The sequence below is a fragment of the Orycteropus afer genome, unplaced genomic scaffold, assembly GCF_000298275.1.
Source record: "Orycteropus afer afer isolate SDZICR_OR568_19922 unplaced genomic scaffold, OryAfe1.0 scaffold00010, whole genome shotgun sequence".
Classification (NCBI taxonomy): domain Eukaryota; kingdom Metazoa; phylum Chordata; class Mammalia; order Tubulidentata; family Orycteropodidae; genus Orycteropus; species Orycteropus afer.
The window spans coordinates 14,482,703-14,500,592 of record NW_006921597.1 but is presented as its reverse complement, the minus strand read 5'-3'; the positions used below and the strand labels follow the sequence as shown (position 1 = coordinate 14,500,592).

Here is a 17,890-nt window from a genome sequence, read left to right as displayed (position 1 = left end):
TTTGGTTTGGTTATCCAGTCTTTCAGACTCCCAACAATGATTGTGTGGAATGTCCAAATAAAGTACTTGTGGCCCACCAAGGGGATTAGATAGCTTGCTGCTGATGCAAATAAGGTTATGTGGCAACTTGGCTGGACCATGATGGCTTGACAGTTATGTAATGATATAATTATTCTCTATTTTGCGATAGGTTGTAAATCCTAGCTGCTGTGCCAGTGGTTATGGTCCCTTTCAGGAGTGAGTTGTCTGTTATGTTCATGAGACAGGATTAGGGTGGATTCTATCTTGTTGCCTTACTAGAGGCTATGACCCAAGTCATACCCTTGCACAGCCTTAGTCAAGTTAAGGGTAATTTCTTTGAGGGTGTGGTCTGCATCCTGTATGTATGAAAGCTCTGGCAAAGTTCTTGCTCTGGATCCTGCACTCAGCTCCTCATCATCTGACCTCCAGTTCTTGCAACTTGAGCCAGCAGCCTATTGTGTGACCTGATTTACAAGCTTCCGCAATCTTGTGAGCCAGAAGCCTATCCTCTGACCTGCTGACTTGGGTTTGCCAGTCCCTGCAACCATGAGTAAGTTGCCTCCAGCCCGATGCCAGACCCACGGATTTGGGACTTAGCAATCTCCACAATTGCATGAGCCATTTCCTTGATGGCTCATGAGTTCTGTGAGACATTGAAGCGAATTATGGAATTCAAAAGACCGGAGAGAATACTGAGGGGAGGAGGCACAGTTGATGTTAGAAATGATGGAGTGGTATATAGCTCTTTGGAAAAGTTGAACATTTGGGACATCTTTAACTTCTGCTTCATAGGAACACGCTTTGTGCTGATCCTTCTAAAAGCAATTACTCATTTACAAACTAATACCTGACTTGTCAATCTGAAATTCAATACAACATTGATTCATATAAAAATATTAAATGGCTTCCAACCACAAATTTTCCTTTTTAAAATACAGAAGAAACAATCTGATATATATACCTGTGGTATAAACATAAACTACTAAATTCAGACAACCGAACAATGTAAACAGAGAGTTATTCATCAATGTGACTAAATCAGGGATAAATCACCTCTGCTTTTTCCATCACCTTTTTCTAAATAATTTTTGTACAAATTATCATCTATGTTGGCTGTTAAGATTAATTTTCCATAGACTTAAGTGTAACATGATAATATGGTGTTATTTATGTTACCATGATCTGCAATTTTTCAATCTATCAATCTGTTTCCTGATGATGTGGACCAATCACTAGAAAAGGACATGTCTGATAGAAGGCCAGTGAAAACAAAGGTAACTGTCAATGAGATGGACTGACAGAATAGCCACAACAATGGACTCAAAACATTGTAACAATCATAAAGATGGTGCAGGACTGGGCATCATTCACTCTATTATATATAAGATCGCCATGTGTTGGAGCCAACTGAACAGCAACTAAAAACATCATCAATTTCTTAATAATTTTCCAGCTTTGACAGCAATGTGTTTCAGGGTATATTCTTGAACAGTCCCAAGTCTGTTTAGCTATTACAACTAAGAACTGTATTTTTTACAGTTCTTGTTCTGACTTGGGGAGGACAGAGAAAAAGCAAAGACAGAGTAAGTGCTCTGTGAATTTGTTTTTCCAAAGCAGGCACTGAAACTATGAAGGGAAATAAAACTTAATCCTCAAATGGACTAAGGGACAACAGACTGGATCAGAAGGCCTATCCACTTCAAGTGTTGACTTGCAAAACGTAAGAGGATTAGCTGATGGTTAACAAGGAAAAGATGACAGAATAGGCCTATATTGGGTTCTAGTGTTGACTCTGATTTTGAATATATCCAATGAACCTGTATCTTTCATGGTAAAAACGTCAGGAGGGTTGCAGGAGGGTGATCTATGGTTCGGTTCCAGCTTTGAGCCAGTTACTAACTTTTGTTTCTGAACATAGCAACTTCAGAACCCTTCCTTCTCATGAGTGTTGCTGAACCTGTTGACAATAAACCCTTTATCCCATTAATCAGATCCAACTGTTGAACACAAGAATGAAGCAGTCTTCTGTGTGAATGTAGTTTCAACAGTTGGGATAGGAAAGAATCCTTTACTTCTTCTGCATTGTGCTTCACTTAAAAAAAAATTTTTTTCCCTTACTTACATAAAGGAGCTCTGGTGGCACAGGGTGAAGGCATTCGGCTACTAACCAAAAGGTCAGCAGTTCGAACCCACCAGCCACTCTATGGGAGAACATATTTCTCCCATATGTCTTATGGAAGCAGAAAAGATCCACAGCCTTGGAAACCTAAGGAGCAACTCTATTCTGTTGTATAAGGTTGCTGTGAGTTGGAATTGACCTGATGGCAGTGGGTTTTGGATTAATTTTACTTGGATTACCTCACTGGCAGTAATCTTCATTTTTATAGGTGAAAGAGGCACATAAAGGTTATAGACTTAGATATATGGAAAATGGTAGAGCCCAAACTGGAGCCAAGCTTGCCAACTCTCCCAGCAGGCTTCTCCCTAAAAATTTCTCCTCCATCCGCCATAACACTCAGGCATAGAGAGGGAATTTCTCATTGTGTTTCTCAATTCCAGAGAAGTGGTTTCAAAAATTCCCTCCTGCTTGCCTTTAAGCAAAGAAGAGAACAGGAAAAAACAAAAACAAAAATATGCCATATACATAAATCAGAAGGGAAATAATTGGATGATTTCATTTAATATTGGCAAGGACCAAACTGAAACCTGATAATGCAAATAAAGATAAAGCAATTATTTTTCTCAAGAAAATAAACATTTAGAGGAGGAGGAAACCTTTTCTAAAAAATATGTTTATTTGGAAAAAGTCAGCCTCTTACATAGGTTTTGTAATCTATACTTTCACTCTGTTAATTACAATGATAATTTGAATTCTTGGAATATAATTAATTGGGTATTGATCAATATCTTCCTGCCGCAATTTAAAAGATACTAGGTTAAAAAAATATATACGGTTTTTCTTCCGGTCTGTCCTCTCTCCCAAAATTATACGGAACTCAGTGTCTCTGCTTTCCAGGTTAAGTGAAATGGCTCACAAAATCTTCAGGTTTGTGTGGACAGAATGCATCCAATAAATCTACGCACAACATAATTTTCTTTAAGGCCTTCCTAGAAAAAAAGGAGTTATACATTGAAACTAAACACTTAGCAACTTCTCTCCCAATCTTTTCCTTATTGGCTTGCCGGAGGCCAAATTTCTCTGGCCCTCTTTAATTTGAAAACACTGAAAAACACACACAGAAACTGAATACCTCACACACAGCTTTAAGCTAGAAGCAAATACAAATGGAAACACTATGAATCAAAGGGGGAAAATTCCAGGAAAAGTAGTTCCAACAGTCTCACAGTTTAACTCACATTTTAGAAAAACCTAAAGATGCATTCAGCTGCTGTTTCAAATATCTGTCTATATTTAATTAGATGTGTTGCATTTACTAAAGAGACATAAATACATAGTTTTATAGATTTTAATTCCAACTTTTATGGTGAGAAAAATAATACCAAGTGATTTCAAAAGGGCAAATGATCTATATAACCACTATAAATGTGTCTTTGTCATGGAGGAGGAGCAAATATTAGTAATTTAATGAAAACCCTCAAAAGCATATGGCTTCTAAAAAGCATCCCAAGAAAAGGTACCAGAGATGTGTTAACTAGTACAATGTCACTAAAATAGCTAAGAGATTTCCAAAGTTTCATGGTTTAAGTTTCCTAAATTTATACCTAGGAGGCATATATGTACCACAGGAATACTGATGGTTAGAAAATATTTTAGTCAGCATTTTATAACATCCCTATCTTTTAACCAGTATTTCTATCATGAATCTTCTAGCAGCAATGTCTGCCAATGTTACAAATAACAATGAAGCTAGATTAATTTAAAAATTTTAGATTTGCCTCCAACAAGTTAGTTGTTATTTTTCCTTTAAACATCGCCCTTAAAATAAACTTAGCAGAATGGTTTAAAAAGTTCTAAAAACTAAAACTTAAGGCACATATGTAATCTTTATGATGCTGTTAAAAGCCAAGATTAAAAAAAAAGAACGAACGAACGACTTCCTTCCCTCATCATTTGACAACCATTCCCTCCCCCCAGGATATGGCATTTTAAACTCAGGCTACTAAGGAGTGAAACCAAAATCCCATCAACAAACACTTGGTAAGATTTCCACATAAATGTCCACTATCTGCACTGAGCACCACTGGTAGAATACAGGCCAGCAGAGTATTTTCAGGTATCTTGGGTCACGAGCTGCTCCGTCTACCTTCGGCCTTGCGGGCTCAGACTGGACTCTCCTCCTCTCTGGGGCTTCCTTCTGTGTCTTTTTGCTCCAGAGATTCTGCTGCTTTAGTAACTTCTTTTGGCTTCTCAGCAATATCAACACTGGTCTCCTCCTCTCTATTTTCCCTTTTCTGCTTCTGTTCTGCTTTTTGTTCTTTTGCTATAAGTCGGTAATTGATGCCCATGCCAATGAAGAGATAGATACCCGCGAAAATTAGGATTACGCCACACGCCCAGTATGTGTATTTGTAGTCTCCATAAATGTCATTGAGACGACCTAAAAATGTACAAAAATAAAAAATTTACGAAGTTATGTGGGTAAAACAAGTATACCCTTTCCCAAATGAAGCTCAAGGAGCCAATCAGAAAGATTTCAATCCATCAATTCTTGAATCCATCTTCAAAGAGCTCACAAATGATAAATTAATCTAAAAAGGAATTACTAAAAATTATCTGCTCGTCTGTTTAAATGTCACACTGATTTTGGATGGCCATGTGTATTCTGTTACTTTTAGAAACTGGAAAATAATTCTTAGCAAATTTGAATTGGGAAAGACCTAGAGAGATTACCTAGAATCAATTCTCTTATTATGTAACAGGGGAAAAAAAAATTATTATTCAAAAGAGGTTTAGGAGTTTTGCCCAAGGCCAGAATTATTTCCGTTTCTTAGGCCAAAGCTCTTTCTCAAAGTGTGTTCCTACAAAGACTTGTCCTAAGCTAAAAATATTAACCAACACCAATACTCTTCTACTCTTCGAAGTGCTTAATCCATATAACAGATTTTACCATCATCCCCGTTGCACAGATGTAGAAACCGAAGCACAGAAATGTTAAGTAATTTGCCCGAGTTCATAAATCTAGTAAGTGAAACAAGATTGGCTTTAAACCTATAAAGTCTGACTTAGGAGCCAGCACCTCAGCCACTGTGCTACAGGACACCTCTCTAATATTAGTTTCCAAAGTCAAGTACATTTGGGAAGTGGCATAAATATTCTTTTCTCTTAAAGATTCACAATGCACGTTAGCATATTAAAGGCTTTGCAAGGTCACATAGTAAAGAACTGTACTTTAACTTCATGTTTACAAACTTCTATTGGCCATGAAATTCTTACAGTAACATTTATTAGCATTTCATCAAACTAGTATCTCAAGGAATAAAATTTGGAAAACCCTGCTCTACACCTATAAAGGATTTAACATAACCAATTCCAAATGATTCCATACATTTTTCTAACCCAGGGCATTATTCATTCAGCAGTATTTACTAAGCCCTATCATATGCTAAGGAGCCCTGGTGGCTGCTAAGTAAAAGGTCAGTGGTTCGAATTCACCAGCAGTTCCACAGGAGAAAGATGTGGCAGTCTGCTTCTGTAAAGATTAACTCAGTGCCTTCGAGTCGTTTCCGACTCATGGTAACCCCTCCTTGGGTTTCTGAGGCAGTATCTCTACAGAAGTACACTGCACAATCTGCCTTCCAAGGAGTGGCTGTTGGGTTTGAACTGCCAGCCTTCTCATTAGCAATCAAATGCCTTAGGCGCTATGCCACCAAGACTATAGCCTTGGAAACCCTATAGGGCAGTTCTACTCTGTCCTACAGGGTCGGTCGGTATGAGTCAGAATTGACTCCACAACAATGGGTTTAATACAACGCTAGACAACGGCTGTGCTAGCAAAGGAGATAATAGCCACAGTTCAGAGGATAATCAAGTAATTATACAAACTATGACAAGTGCAGGAGGGTTCTAAAAGCAGAAAATAGGGGGAAACTGGGTTTAGGAAGGCTTCCCTCAAAGTTGTCAACTAAGCTGAGACTTGAAATGAAGCTGGAGAAGCAGGTGGGGCTAGGCCATGCAGGGTCTTGCAGTCACATCAGGGGATTTGATCTTTATTCTAAAAGCAATGGGGAGTAACTGGAAAGTTTTAATTGCTTGAGATATTAGATTTGTATTTGTAAAGATAATTTTGCTAGCAGAGTAGAAACCAGATTAAAGGACACTTTGAGTGGATATGGGTAGACTAGTTAGGTTATTGGAGCAGCCCAGGTAATAGATGGGAGCTTTGGAAAAGGGCGGCAGTTGTAATAGAGAAAAGTAGGCCTATTAGAGAGAGATTTAGGAGGTGAAAACTGACAGGACTTGGCAGTTCACTAGGTATAGGAAGGGTTGTTGTTGTTGTTATGTGCCGTCGAGTCAGACCCGACTCATAGCGACCCCTCCTTGGGTTTCCGAGGCAGTATCACTACAGAAGTAGATTGTCCCATCTTCCTTCCAAGGAGTGGCTGGTGGGTTTGAACCGCCAGCCTTCTGGTTAGCAGTCAATGCCTTAGCCACTATACTACCAGAGCTCCCATAGGAAGGGAGGAAGACGGTAATAATATCAAAAGACTATGTGGGCCTGTTTATTCCCCCCAACCCCACCTACTGAACAATTAATTTGAAATGTGAAGTACTTAGTAACCTTAGAGAATAGTCTCCAAATGTTGTACTCACTTAGCTGTGTGATCTTGGGGAAATTATTTCACCTTTAGAGACCTGTGTCTTCATTTATAAAGTAAGGATTGTAACAGTCCTACCTTATAAACTTCTGAGATGTGACAGGATATATAAATGGCTAGGATAGTCCTCAAAAGCCCTGGTGGTACAAGCCCTAGACAGAATTGTGGTAAGAACTTGGCTGCTAACCAAAATGGTGGTCATTTGAATCCACCCAAATGCTCTACAGGAGAAAGATCTACCAATCTGCTCTACCATGAGTTTAAAAAATCAACTTGAGGTCATCTACCAGCAACAGGACTGTCCTTGGTACACTGGGAGCTTCACATCATAGCTATGTGATCATTTGAACTATTACTACTGAGATAAATACATCATGAAAATGAAATCACCATCAGTACTTTAAAAGCAGAGTTGTAGTTTATACATTTTTCTATAATAAGCATATTAATTTTATGAAAAGAAAAAATTATTTTAAAAAACAGGATTTTATAACAATATTTGATTCTCTTTTCACTTGATAGCTCAATTTAATACAATCCAAAAGCATTTGAGCAGTTATGCTGCACCAAGCATGTGCCAGCACTGAGAGTACAGACATGAGAGACACTTCTCTCTGCCCTCAAGCACCTTACAAATCTCTGCTTTCTACCACCTTCCCAATCTTGTAAACCCATTACACGATAACAGAACCCCAGAGGTAGGGGGACATACCGTACCTAAAAGTGGTGGCCCAAGGAGGACAGGACAGCATTCCACAATGGTCACCAATCCCACAGCGCTGGAGAACCTCTGGGGTCCAATGAGGTCCATCAGTGTTTCAAACAATACTGAACTAAGCCATCCAAATGCAAATCCAAAGAATCCCGCATAAACACAGAACCCAACATAGCTGGTCGCTAAAGGTACTAACAGATGACACACTCCGTTTGCAATAATAGAAGCTGCAAAGAAATACTGAACACGAGGTCTTATCCACCTTGTGTTGGCTACAAGTCCCATGGAAGGCCTGGCGACCATGTCAACAAAGGCCAGAATGGAAAGAAGGAAGGCAGACTTCTCACTAGAGTAATGCTGACTCTTGCCATAATTACTAAGAAAGACTAAAGGTGTAAATAGTCCAAAAAACATAAGTACATTACCAGAGAGGTACACCAGAAAGCCTCTGTGGGTAAAAAGGGATAAGTCCAGGAATTTGTTAATTGTTTGGAAAAATGATTGTTTCTCCCCTTTGGGGTTTCCTCCAATAAGATCGGTATTTGCATCACTTGCACCTTTTTTTCCACCAGATTTTCCAGCTTCCTGAAGGGATTCTTTAGATCTATCTTTCCTTTCCTTAGTTGGCTTGGGCCCTATTGGTCGCATCAGGGATCCAGCTACACAGCAGTTTAGTAGGAAGCCCCCAAGAATTAGGAAGCTTCCTCTCCAGCCAAAGATACCAAAGAAAGCCTGATTGAGGGGGGCCAGGGTGGAAAGGAACACAGGGCTGCCTGCCATGGCCAGTCCATTTGCCAGTGGTCGTCTCTTGTAGAAATACTTGCCAATCATGGTCAGAGCTGGATTCAAGTTGAAGGCAAGCCCAAGGCCTGGGGAGGAAGGAGGGAAAAAAAGTCATATACTGTAATAAATGTGAGAAATATACTTGGAATTACTTAGCAAGCAAAAGAAATTAAAATAAGAGGTATAAGTAATGGAAAGGAGCTCTGGTAGCATAGTGGCTAAGGCACTTGACTGCTAACCAGAAGGCTGGCGGTTCAAACCAAGCTGCCAGTCCTCGGAAGGAAGATGGGGCAGTCTACTTCCGTAGTGATACTGCCTCGGAAACCCAAGAAGGGGTCCCTATGAGTCGGGTCTGACTCGATGGCACATAACAACAACAACAAGTAATGGAAAGGAGACAAAAGTCATCATTATTCGATAGGCCATATATATAGCAGTTTAAAATAAACTAGACTCAAAACCAAAACCAAACTCACTGCCATCAGTGACCCCATTAGGTTTTTGAGGTGGTAAATCTTTACAGAAGTAGATTGCCCAGTCTTCCTTCTGCAGAGTGGCTGGCAGGTTTGAACCACCAACCTTCTGGTTAGTAGTCAAATGTCTTAGGCACTGTGCCACCAGAGCGCCTTAAAACTAGACTACACGGGTTCAAATCTCAGCATCACCATTCACTGGCTTTGTAATCTCAGACAAATTGACCCTCCTGAGACTGACTGCACACAGCACTGTTGCGAGGAACAAATCCACATAAAGCACTTAGAACAGCCCCTCAGATGTAGTGAACACTCAGGACTATTACAACCAGTAGAAGATCATTAAGTAGATAGTTACAGAGAAAATGCTATACAGAATTATCCCTTTGGCTATAACACCAATGATTTTAAAATGTGTGACTTACATAGCTAAAGTTGGGAAGGGGCCTGAGAATTAAAATCAAAACACACACACAAAGTTTTTGGCTAATGAAATACAACATTGTCAAGCTGTCAATACTCCCTAAATGAATGTATTAACTTGAAGTAATTCTAGTTAAAATGTCATTGATTTTATCTTAGAAATAATGTAGAATGATTCTAAAACATATTTAGAGAACAAATACATGGTGTAGGGGTGAAGAATTACTTTACCCAAAGAATCTGTTGTTGGGAGATAACCCCTACACCCCTGGAAGTTTCTAGTGACTGGAATGTCTTTGCTGTTCATGGAGGACTTTGGACTGCAGCTGACAGGTTATGTTAATGAGGTGACTCATGCTGGGGTGGGGGCTGGCCAAGCAGAAAGATCCATCACATTCTATCAGCCTGAACTCCAGGGAGGGGACTGGGAACCACATGGGCAATGATTCTGTCAGCCGTACCTGCATAATAAACTCGCAATAAAAGCTCTGGACACTGAGCTTCCTTCCTGACTGGTGACAGACACTGACATATCCTTGGGACCATGGAAGATTTGTGCTGAGGATCCTCCCAGACCTTGCCCTATGCATCACTTCTTTATACCAGTCCTGATTTTGTATCCTCTCCATGGCAGCAAACAACAACATAATAAACTGTAGTTATAAGTATAGTGCTTTCTGGAGTTCTGTGACACATCCTAGTGAATTATTGAACCTGAGGGGTAGTGCGAGCCCCCCACGCATTTGTAGCCAGCAGGTCAGAAGTGCAAGTGTCCTGCAGAACTTTTTTTTTTTTTTTTTAGGATTTGGGTGAAGATTTACAGAGTAAATTCACTTTTCATACAGCAGTTCACATATACTTTGTCTCATATCATTGACCAAAATTTACAATGCAGCAGCTCCCCTCCCACTTCCTCCCCATAGTTACCTCCTCCCAGTGTCCATCCCTTCATACTCTTCGAGAGGCCCATTGTCTGCCAACCCTGTATATGATCTTGGATACACTCTCCATTTAGACATACATAATTGTTTAGCTTGTTCACCCATCTATCTGTCCCTATACCCATGTTTGCTTTCATTGACAACTCAGCATTGTATTTACAAAGGGGTTCATATTTGTTGTTTGTACTGCCCATGTAACTCTCTCTGTCTTTCTCATCCTCAATGCTGCCATATTGGTCACTCACATTTGGTACATTGCCCTTCTCTTCACCCAAATCAATATTTATCTCTATCTATCTAACAGCATTCCCTCCCCCTCCCTCCCACCCCTGGTAACCAACAAAGAAAATGTCCTCCAATAGATAAACCTTTCCTTAACTTTCACAATAACGGACTAATACAATATTTGTCCTTTTGTGACTGACTTATTTCGCTCAGCATAATGTCCTCCCAGTTCATCCACGTTATGCGGTGTTTTGCAGATTCTACATTATTCTTTAGCGTTGCATAGTATTCCATTGTGTGAATGTACCAAAGTTTGGTTATCCATTCCTCAGTTGTTGGACATCTAGGTTGTTTCCAAGTTTTGGCTATTGTAAATAGTGCTGCGATGAACATTGGCGTGCATATATCTGTTCTTGTTATGGCTCTCACTTCTTTAGGGTATATACCTAGTAATGGGATGGCTGGGTCAAATGGTATTTGTATTTCCAACTTTTGAAGGAATCGCCATACTGCTTTCCACAATGGTTGTACCATTTTACAGTCCCACCAGCAGTGTATGAGAGTCCCAATCTCTCCACAACCTCGCCAGCATTTGTTATTTTCTGTCTGGTTGAACTTTGCTACTAGTGCTGGAGCAAGATGGTATCTCATTGTTGTTTTGATTTGCATCTCTCTAATAGCTAATGATCGTGAGCATTTCTTCATATGTTTGTTGGCCGCTTGAATATCCTCCTTGGTGAAGTGTCTATTCATGTCTTCTGCCCATTTTTTAATTGGATTGTTTGTCTTTTTGTTATTGAGGTGTTGGAGTGTTCTATAAATTCTAGAGATAAGTCCCTTGTCAGATATGTTATTACCAAATATTTTTTCCCAATCTGTAGGTTCTCTTTTGACTCTTTTGGAGAAGTCTTTGGAAGCACATAAACATTTAATTTTTAGAAGGTCCCAATCATCTGGCTTCTCTTCTGCTGTTGGTGCATTTTGAATTATGCTTGGTAGTCTATTTATACCAAATATTAGGGCCCTTAAGTTTGAGCCTAAATTTTCCTTGAGAAACTGTATAGTTCTAGGTTTCACATTTAAGTCTTTGATCCATCTGGAGTTTGTTTTTGTGTGTGGTGTGAGGTACAGATCTTGTTTCATTTTTCTGCAAATGGATCTCCAGTTTGTCCTGCAGAACTTTTGAGCTTGTGACTGGTGTCCTAAGGGGATACTGGGAACCTCCGGGGTCCTGGGGACCCCAGGACTTTCGGCTGGTATCTGAAGTCCTGGGTATATTTGGCAGTTTGGAGAACTGTGCCCTTTAGCCTGTGAGGTATGACCTAGCTCTGGTGGTTAGGGACAGAGGAAGAAGAACTGCACTGCAGTTAGTGTCAGAATAAACGTAATTGAATTGATTATACTGGGCATGGGAATCACCAGGAAATTTTTGGTAGTGCAAGGGGAGAAGCAGGACCAACACTAAAAGATATTTAAACATATTTGTAAAAGCTATGATCATTATAGCAGTGTGGTCCGACTCAGAGGAACACTGATGATTACTACGGAAGTAGATCATCCAACCTTATTCCAAGAAGTGGCTGGTGGGTTTGAACCACCAGCCCTCTGGTTAAAGTGCCTTAGGCACTATGCCACCAGAGAGTAAATACGAAAATAACTTTCTAAATGCTCTCCCTCACAACACCTTTACCCCTAACACTCTTACTTCCCCATTGACAGAGGCTTAAACCTACAAACCAGAGCACCGTCACTCCATTATTTCTTACCAGTTTATAGTCTTTACCCCAGGACATCTTTACTTCTAACCTGCTGGCTGCAAATTCAAAGGTTCCCACTATCCCCTCAGGACACCAGCCACAACCTATCCTCATCTTTACCCTGGCCTTACTACCCCCCCCTCTGACCTCATGCCACACCTTCTTCACACGTGCTAATAATAAGCATGTTATTGTTGTTGTTGTTATGTGCCATGGAGTCGGACTTGACTTATAGAGACCCCTCCTTGGGTTGCTGAGGCAGTATCACTACGGAAGTAGATTGCCCAGTCTTCCTTCCGGGGAGTAGCTGGTGGGTTTGAACTACCAGCCTTCAGGTTAGCAGTCAAGTGCCTTAGGCACTATGCTACCAGAGCTATTGACTTAGGGCCTATGTTCCCCTAGATTTTCACAAAGCTATTCTTTGCTGGCCTTCAGATCTTTACTTGAAGCCTTCTTTACTTAAAAGTCACCTTGGCGACTAATAAAATGTCATAACACTTTGCTCTAAGGCTTGGTATAGCAACTATCAGTATTTATTTTTCTTACTTATTCATTTATTTGTGAGTTTTTTATTACTTTCTAAGAGTAATATCCAAGATGGAGGGTTTTTGAAATCCTGAAAATTTTAGAACATTGGGGGTTAAAAATAGAAAAAGATTAAAATTTTTCAAACAGCAAAAAAATTAATTGGGAAAAATAAATGCATCTCATGTAAAAGGGTATAATATATATAAAGTTATTACACATTATCTGTATACCAACAAGAAAATGAACATGCAAAAATGATCAACAAGCATTTTGTAAAAAAAAAATATATGCATAGCTATAACATATGAAAAATATTACCTTACTAACAATCAAAGACATGTAAATTATAACCAGGAGATACCGTTCCTGTTAAACTGGCATCAATTTAAAAAAAAGATAAATATCCCATTGTCGGTATATATTGTAGGTGGACTTTCTGGAGGGTAATTTCACTTATATGTATTAAAAATACACACAGCAGTTTTTCTTCTACAAATCTAATATTAATGTTCACAAGGACCATCAACCACTGGCTGTTTATCAATAGAAAAAAAAGTAAACAAAAAATCACAACAAACTAAATATCTGACAGTTAATTAAAGAATAAAATTATGGTGTGTCTATTCAACGGAATAACAGATAATAAAAGTGTTATAGATTATAATATTTAATGACATGGAAAGATACTCAGGATATATTATTAACTGAAAAAAATGGTTAAAAAATATATATAATTTGATCCCTTTTTGTGCTAAAAAAAGATTGTTTATGCATAGAAAAAAAAAGGAAAGATATACTTAAAAATGTTAATAGTGATTACTTTATGGACTGTAAAGCTATCACCTTTATTCATTATACTCATTAGCAGCTCATTATGGTAATTTGACTATTTAAAAATAATCAAGTATCCTCTACCTCTCAAAAATATATCTTGGCAAGAAACCAGAAAATTCTGATGATAATTTCTCCTTCTCCATAGACTCTTGCTTGCTCTTAGGAGAAAGAGACTATAACCAACCAAGGACCACTCTTGCAACTAGTTGCAATGTACATTTTTATCTATCACCACTATCTATTCTCAGGACAATCATCTTTTTCAATTCAAGTCATTCAGACAATTCAGTCAGTCAGTCAATGAACAATGAACACCCATATGACAGTAATTTATTTAAAAGTTTGCTTTCTTAATTCTGTAATGTATTTACAGCTCTTCAATATGGTGACCTCGTACTTTGTTAACAACTTAATTTCACTCCAAAGATCTAACAGATAAATGCAAATAAATACCAAATAGTTGCAGTAAATTAACACATAAAAACGAATCAGTAGAAACTCACCTCCAATGACTCCGACACACAAGTAAAGTTGCTGTACAGTGTTACAGAAAGAAGCTGCAATCAAGCCACTGCCTGACAAGCAGCCACCAGCAATCATGATTGGACGACTGCCATATTTATTCACCAGGATACTGCTGATAGGACCTAAGAAAGAACCAAAACTGTAGTCGTGTACAGGAAAGGCACCTACCCCTCTTATCTATACAAGGCATTAATGACACTAAATCACAAATCCTCCAAAATAAATAGATACAACAAAGGACAAAGATAAAGAATACAGCTTTCTATAATTATTTCAGGAGCTCTGGTAGCATAGTACCTAAGGCACTAGATTGCTAACCAGAAGCCTGGCAGTTCAAACCCAGCAGCCACTTCTCAGAAGGAAGGTTGGGCAATCTACTTCCACAGTGATACCGCTTTGGAAACCCAAGGAGGGGCCGCTTTGAGTCGGGCCGACTCGACAGCACATAACAACAACAACATGTAAATATGAAGCAAGCATGCAAGAAGGAACTAAAAGCTTTTGATTATCCTAGTGTTTCAGAGGATCAAGTCTCTTTAAGGGCCTGGGTCCAGAACTGGCTGCCAGGAGAGACTTTAGGATCAACTAAGACGTGCAGATAGCATTTTTCACTGCTACCTTCTAAATTTACTTCCTGAAAATATTAGGTCATAACTAATTCGGAAATAATTTTAATTTATAGCTTATGTAAGATGAAAGAATTAAATACTGAAAGAATTAAATACTGAAAGAATATCCATATAAATTCATCATGAACAAATTTTGTATAGTCATAATACTGCCATACTATCAACTCTGCGAAGTGGAAGTTAATACTATAAAGTTTGCAATATTTTAAATGTAAACCAGGAGTATTAAAATTACTGTGGGACTGAAAATATGTAAAGTTACACTCTAATGTTAAAAAAATAAGACAAATTCAAACAAATAAACAAACCAAGAGTAAGCAACTAAGTTCTCTCCTGGTAAACAAAACCACCAAACCAGTTGCCGTGGAGTTGATTCTGACTCATGGCAACCCCATGTGTGTCAGAGTAGAACTGTGCTTGTAGAGTTTTCTCCATTGTGTGTCCTGTTGGCTGTTGGCTTTTCATAAATGCCCTTAATCAGCTGAGGAACTCCCTTTTATTCTTATTGAGAGTTTTTATCAAAAAAAAAGGTGCTTGATTTTATCAAATGTCTTTTCTGCATTAACTGCTTCTTTTCCTTTGTACTACTAATGTGGTGTATTACATCGATTGATTTCATAGGGTTTTTAATGGTGAACTTTTCAGAAGTAGCTTGCCAACCCTTTCCTCCAAGGCACCTCGGGGTAGACTCAAACCTCCAACCTTTGGGTTCACAGCTGAGTGCATTAATCACTGCACTCCAGGACTTCCCTAACAAGGACTCTGATAAGCATTAGTACCTATCCCTGATGCAAAGCACTAAAATAAATAAAAAGAAAGAAAACTAAACCAATAATACCTCAAATATTAGCGTTCAAGGTACGGCTCAAGTACACAAGTAAAGAATTATTACAGCTGGAAAAGTGATGATAATTCCTAGAGGACATACCACTTAAGAGCCAATCAAAACAAAATAACCCATTTATTAAAAAGTCTGCCATAAGCTCATAATAGACAATTTGTCTTTCAGAGTTATTTCAGGAAGGATGACCCCAATTAGCTATCATTAAAAATAAAAATAGGTCCAATTTATAGGCCTATTATAACAAATTCAGAGAAATGTGCTAGTTATCTATCTTACTACTGGATGAGGACAGGGAAGGAACTGTTTTCCCAAAGGAAAATGTCATGTGCAATTGGCACAGCTGACTGACATCACTTACTTTTGATGCAAAATGCAAGTGGCTCTCAAACTCTTTGGCAGCTCAGAATTTCAACTTGTGAACGAACCTCTGATCTGCAGTCCACTTAAAGATATAATGAGAACCTGGAGCGAGTACCTTTGGATAATATTTATACCAATTTCTTCAAGTCACAATTGTCAAAACCAGTATTAGAAATTGGCAGATCAGAATTCAAAGCTTCCAAAATTACTGGCTCTCAGAAGTTAGATACAGTACAAAGTCCCCTTTTGATTTCTCTGAACTTAAAAAAATAATAATTCAGTACTTAAATTAATTAAAAATTTATTAATTTAATAAACAAAGCAAGCATATGTTCAAACTTTTAAAAGATATAAAGTGGGAAAAGAAAGTCTTCCCACTTTTGTTCCTAACCACTCAGTTTATCTTCTCTGCAACTAGGTTACTTGCTTCTTCTGTGCAATTAAATCACGTGCTTGATTACATTATGACTTCATTACTCATTCCTGTTTCATGAGTTTATGATATAAACTTCTCAGAGGCTGGGATCAGGATTAGTGTTCTCTATCACTCACAACACTTAAATCCAGTGTTGAACACAGGGTTCAAAAGATACTGGTTGAATCTGTCACAAGTTTAGCAGCCTAAGGCTAAGTTACTTATAATTTGAATGCGGAATTCTATTAAAAAGCTACCAGTGAGAATAATGTGAAATACTAAATTTCCCCCCAAAGCCAAGATTAACAGAAGTGAAACCTTGGCTAAATAAGCAACCAGATATACTGTCAATCTCAGTAAATAAATATACTTGGCTTTAGAATCCTTCCTAACTAAGCAATTCTATATTTTTAAGTATTATGGTAGGCTTGACTTTTACAAGTTAAACTGTGATTTGATGTTCCAAGGTGAAACAGAATTTTAAATGATGTTAAGTAAGCAACTTACTCTCCACACTTCCTTCACAATGTGCCAAAGAAAACAGAAGGGAAAAAAATGATAAAACTTAATACTGTAGAGTACAGCTGAAAGCTTCTGGTGTTATAAAATCACAAGGAACAAGAGAGAAATTTTATTCAGTTCTTTAATTCTAACATCATGAAAATATTTTACCTGAGACTTTGAACTATACCGTTCAGGTTAGCCAGACTTATTTTAATTCTTCTCGATGGCACATAACAACAACAACAACAACTTCATTTAGAAAATATCTATATTTATGTTAACTTCTCAAGAGTCTAGCAGATAGAAGTAACAAAAGAAACCCAACTGCTGTGCATATATACTTTTTTAAAGTTTTTTTTTTAGCTCAGTATTCAGTTAGATGGAATCAGGGCTCCTCATAGTTTCTCATTTGTTTCAGTGCACTATAGTGGAACACACAGAGCAAGAATTGCCATTGGGAAGAGCTGCAAAGGGAATGAAAAATGTAACTTTAATGTGTCACACAACTTCCAGAAATAACATTTCAAAACACCTCACTGAATAAGATATTACAAACGAAGTTACCAACACAGAGCCTCTGGCTGCTTAATGGCAGTTAAAAGAACAGGCCCTTAGTGGATACTTACCCCCAGCATACATAACAGCCAACATAATGGAGGATATCCAAGATACTTCGCTGGTAGTGGCGTGGAATATACCTTCAATTTCTTTGAAGAACACAGTAATAGATTTGGGAAATGCGTAAGAGAAGCCGATGGAAATGAAAGCTCCAACAACCACTGCCCATCCCCAGCCTCCATCTGGGGGGGTATATCCAACTGGACCTCCAATTGCTGGTGGCATTGTAAGTGAAGATGAATTTCAAAATACTGTTCAAATCCAAATATCTGAAGGATATGAAATTAAAATGTCATTAACAGTATGTCCCACAAAACCCCTTATACCTAGCTTGGAAGTAAGTGAAATGTTACTCAATGTTACTTGTCTAACACAGACATTATTTTCTGAGAACATCAACAAAAAAAGTCTTACAGTCAAGATACTGCCCATAATTTTTACCAGCTTAAAGGAAAAGCTCCCTACTGCTTAGAAAGCTTACCAAAATAAATCCTTCTCCATACATGTAATCTCTATAC

The 17,890-nt window shown here is 38.3% G+C and overlaps 1 protein-coding gene across 1 annotated transcript; it reads right to left on the bottom strand.

Moving 5' to 3' along the window:
- Positions 1 to 4,302: 4,302 nt before the first annotated feature.
- On the bottom strand, positions 4,303 to 17,597 carry LOC103203996 (monocarboxylate transporter 1). Its single transcript, XM_007949099.2, has 4 exons — positions 17,381 to 17,597; positions 13,981 to 14,124; positions 7,516 to 8,382; positions 4,303 to 4,580 (listed from the first exon to the last, which is right to left on the bottom strand). The coding sequence occupies exons 1-4, from the start codon at positions 17,595 to 17,597 to the stop codon at positions 4,303 to 4,305; spliced, it is 1,506 nt and encodes a 501-aa protein (XP_007947290.1).
- Positions 17,598 to 17,890: the final 293 nt, after the last annotated feature.

What these genes read in the sequence shown, in the direction of transcription:
- LOC103203996 (XM_007949099.2), bottom strand. Translation starts at nt 17,597, where the DNA reads ATGCCACCAGCAATTGGAGGTCCAGTTGGATATACCCCCCCAGATGGA. An exon ending in GTGTGTCGGAGTCATTGGAG is followed by an intron (nt 8,383 to 13,980) that starts GTGAGTTTCTAC and finishes CTTCCTCCCCAG; the next exon opens with GCCTTGGGCTTGCCTTCAAC. An exon ending in CCTTGGGCCACCACTTTTAG is followed by an intron (nt 4,581 to 7,515) that starts GTACGGTATGTC and finishes GTACATTTTTAG; the next exon opens with GTCGTCTCAATGACATTTAT.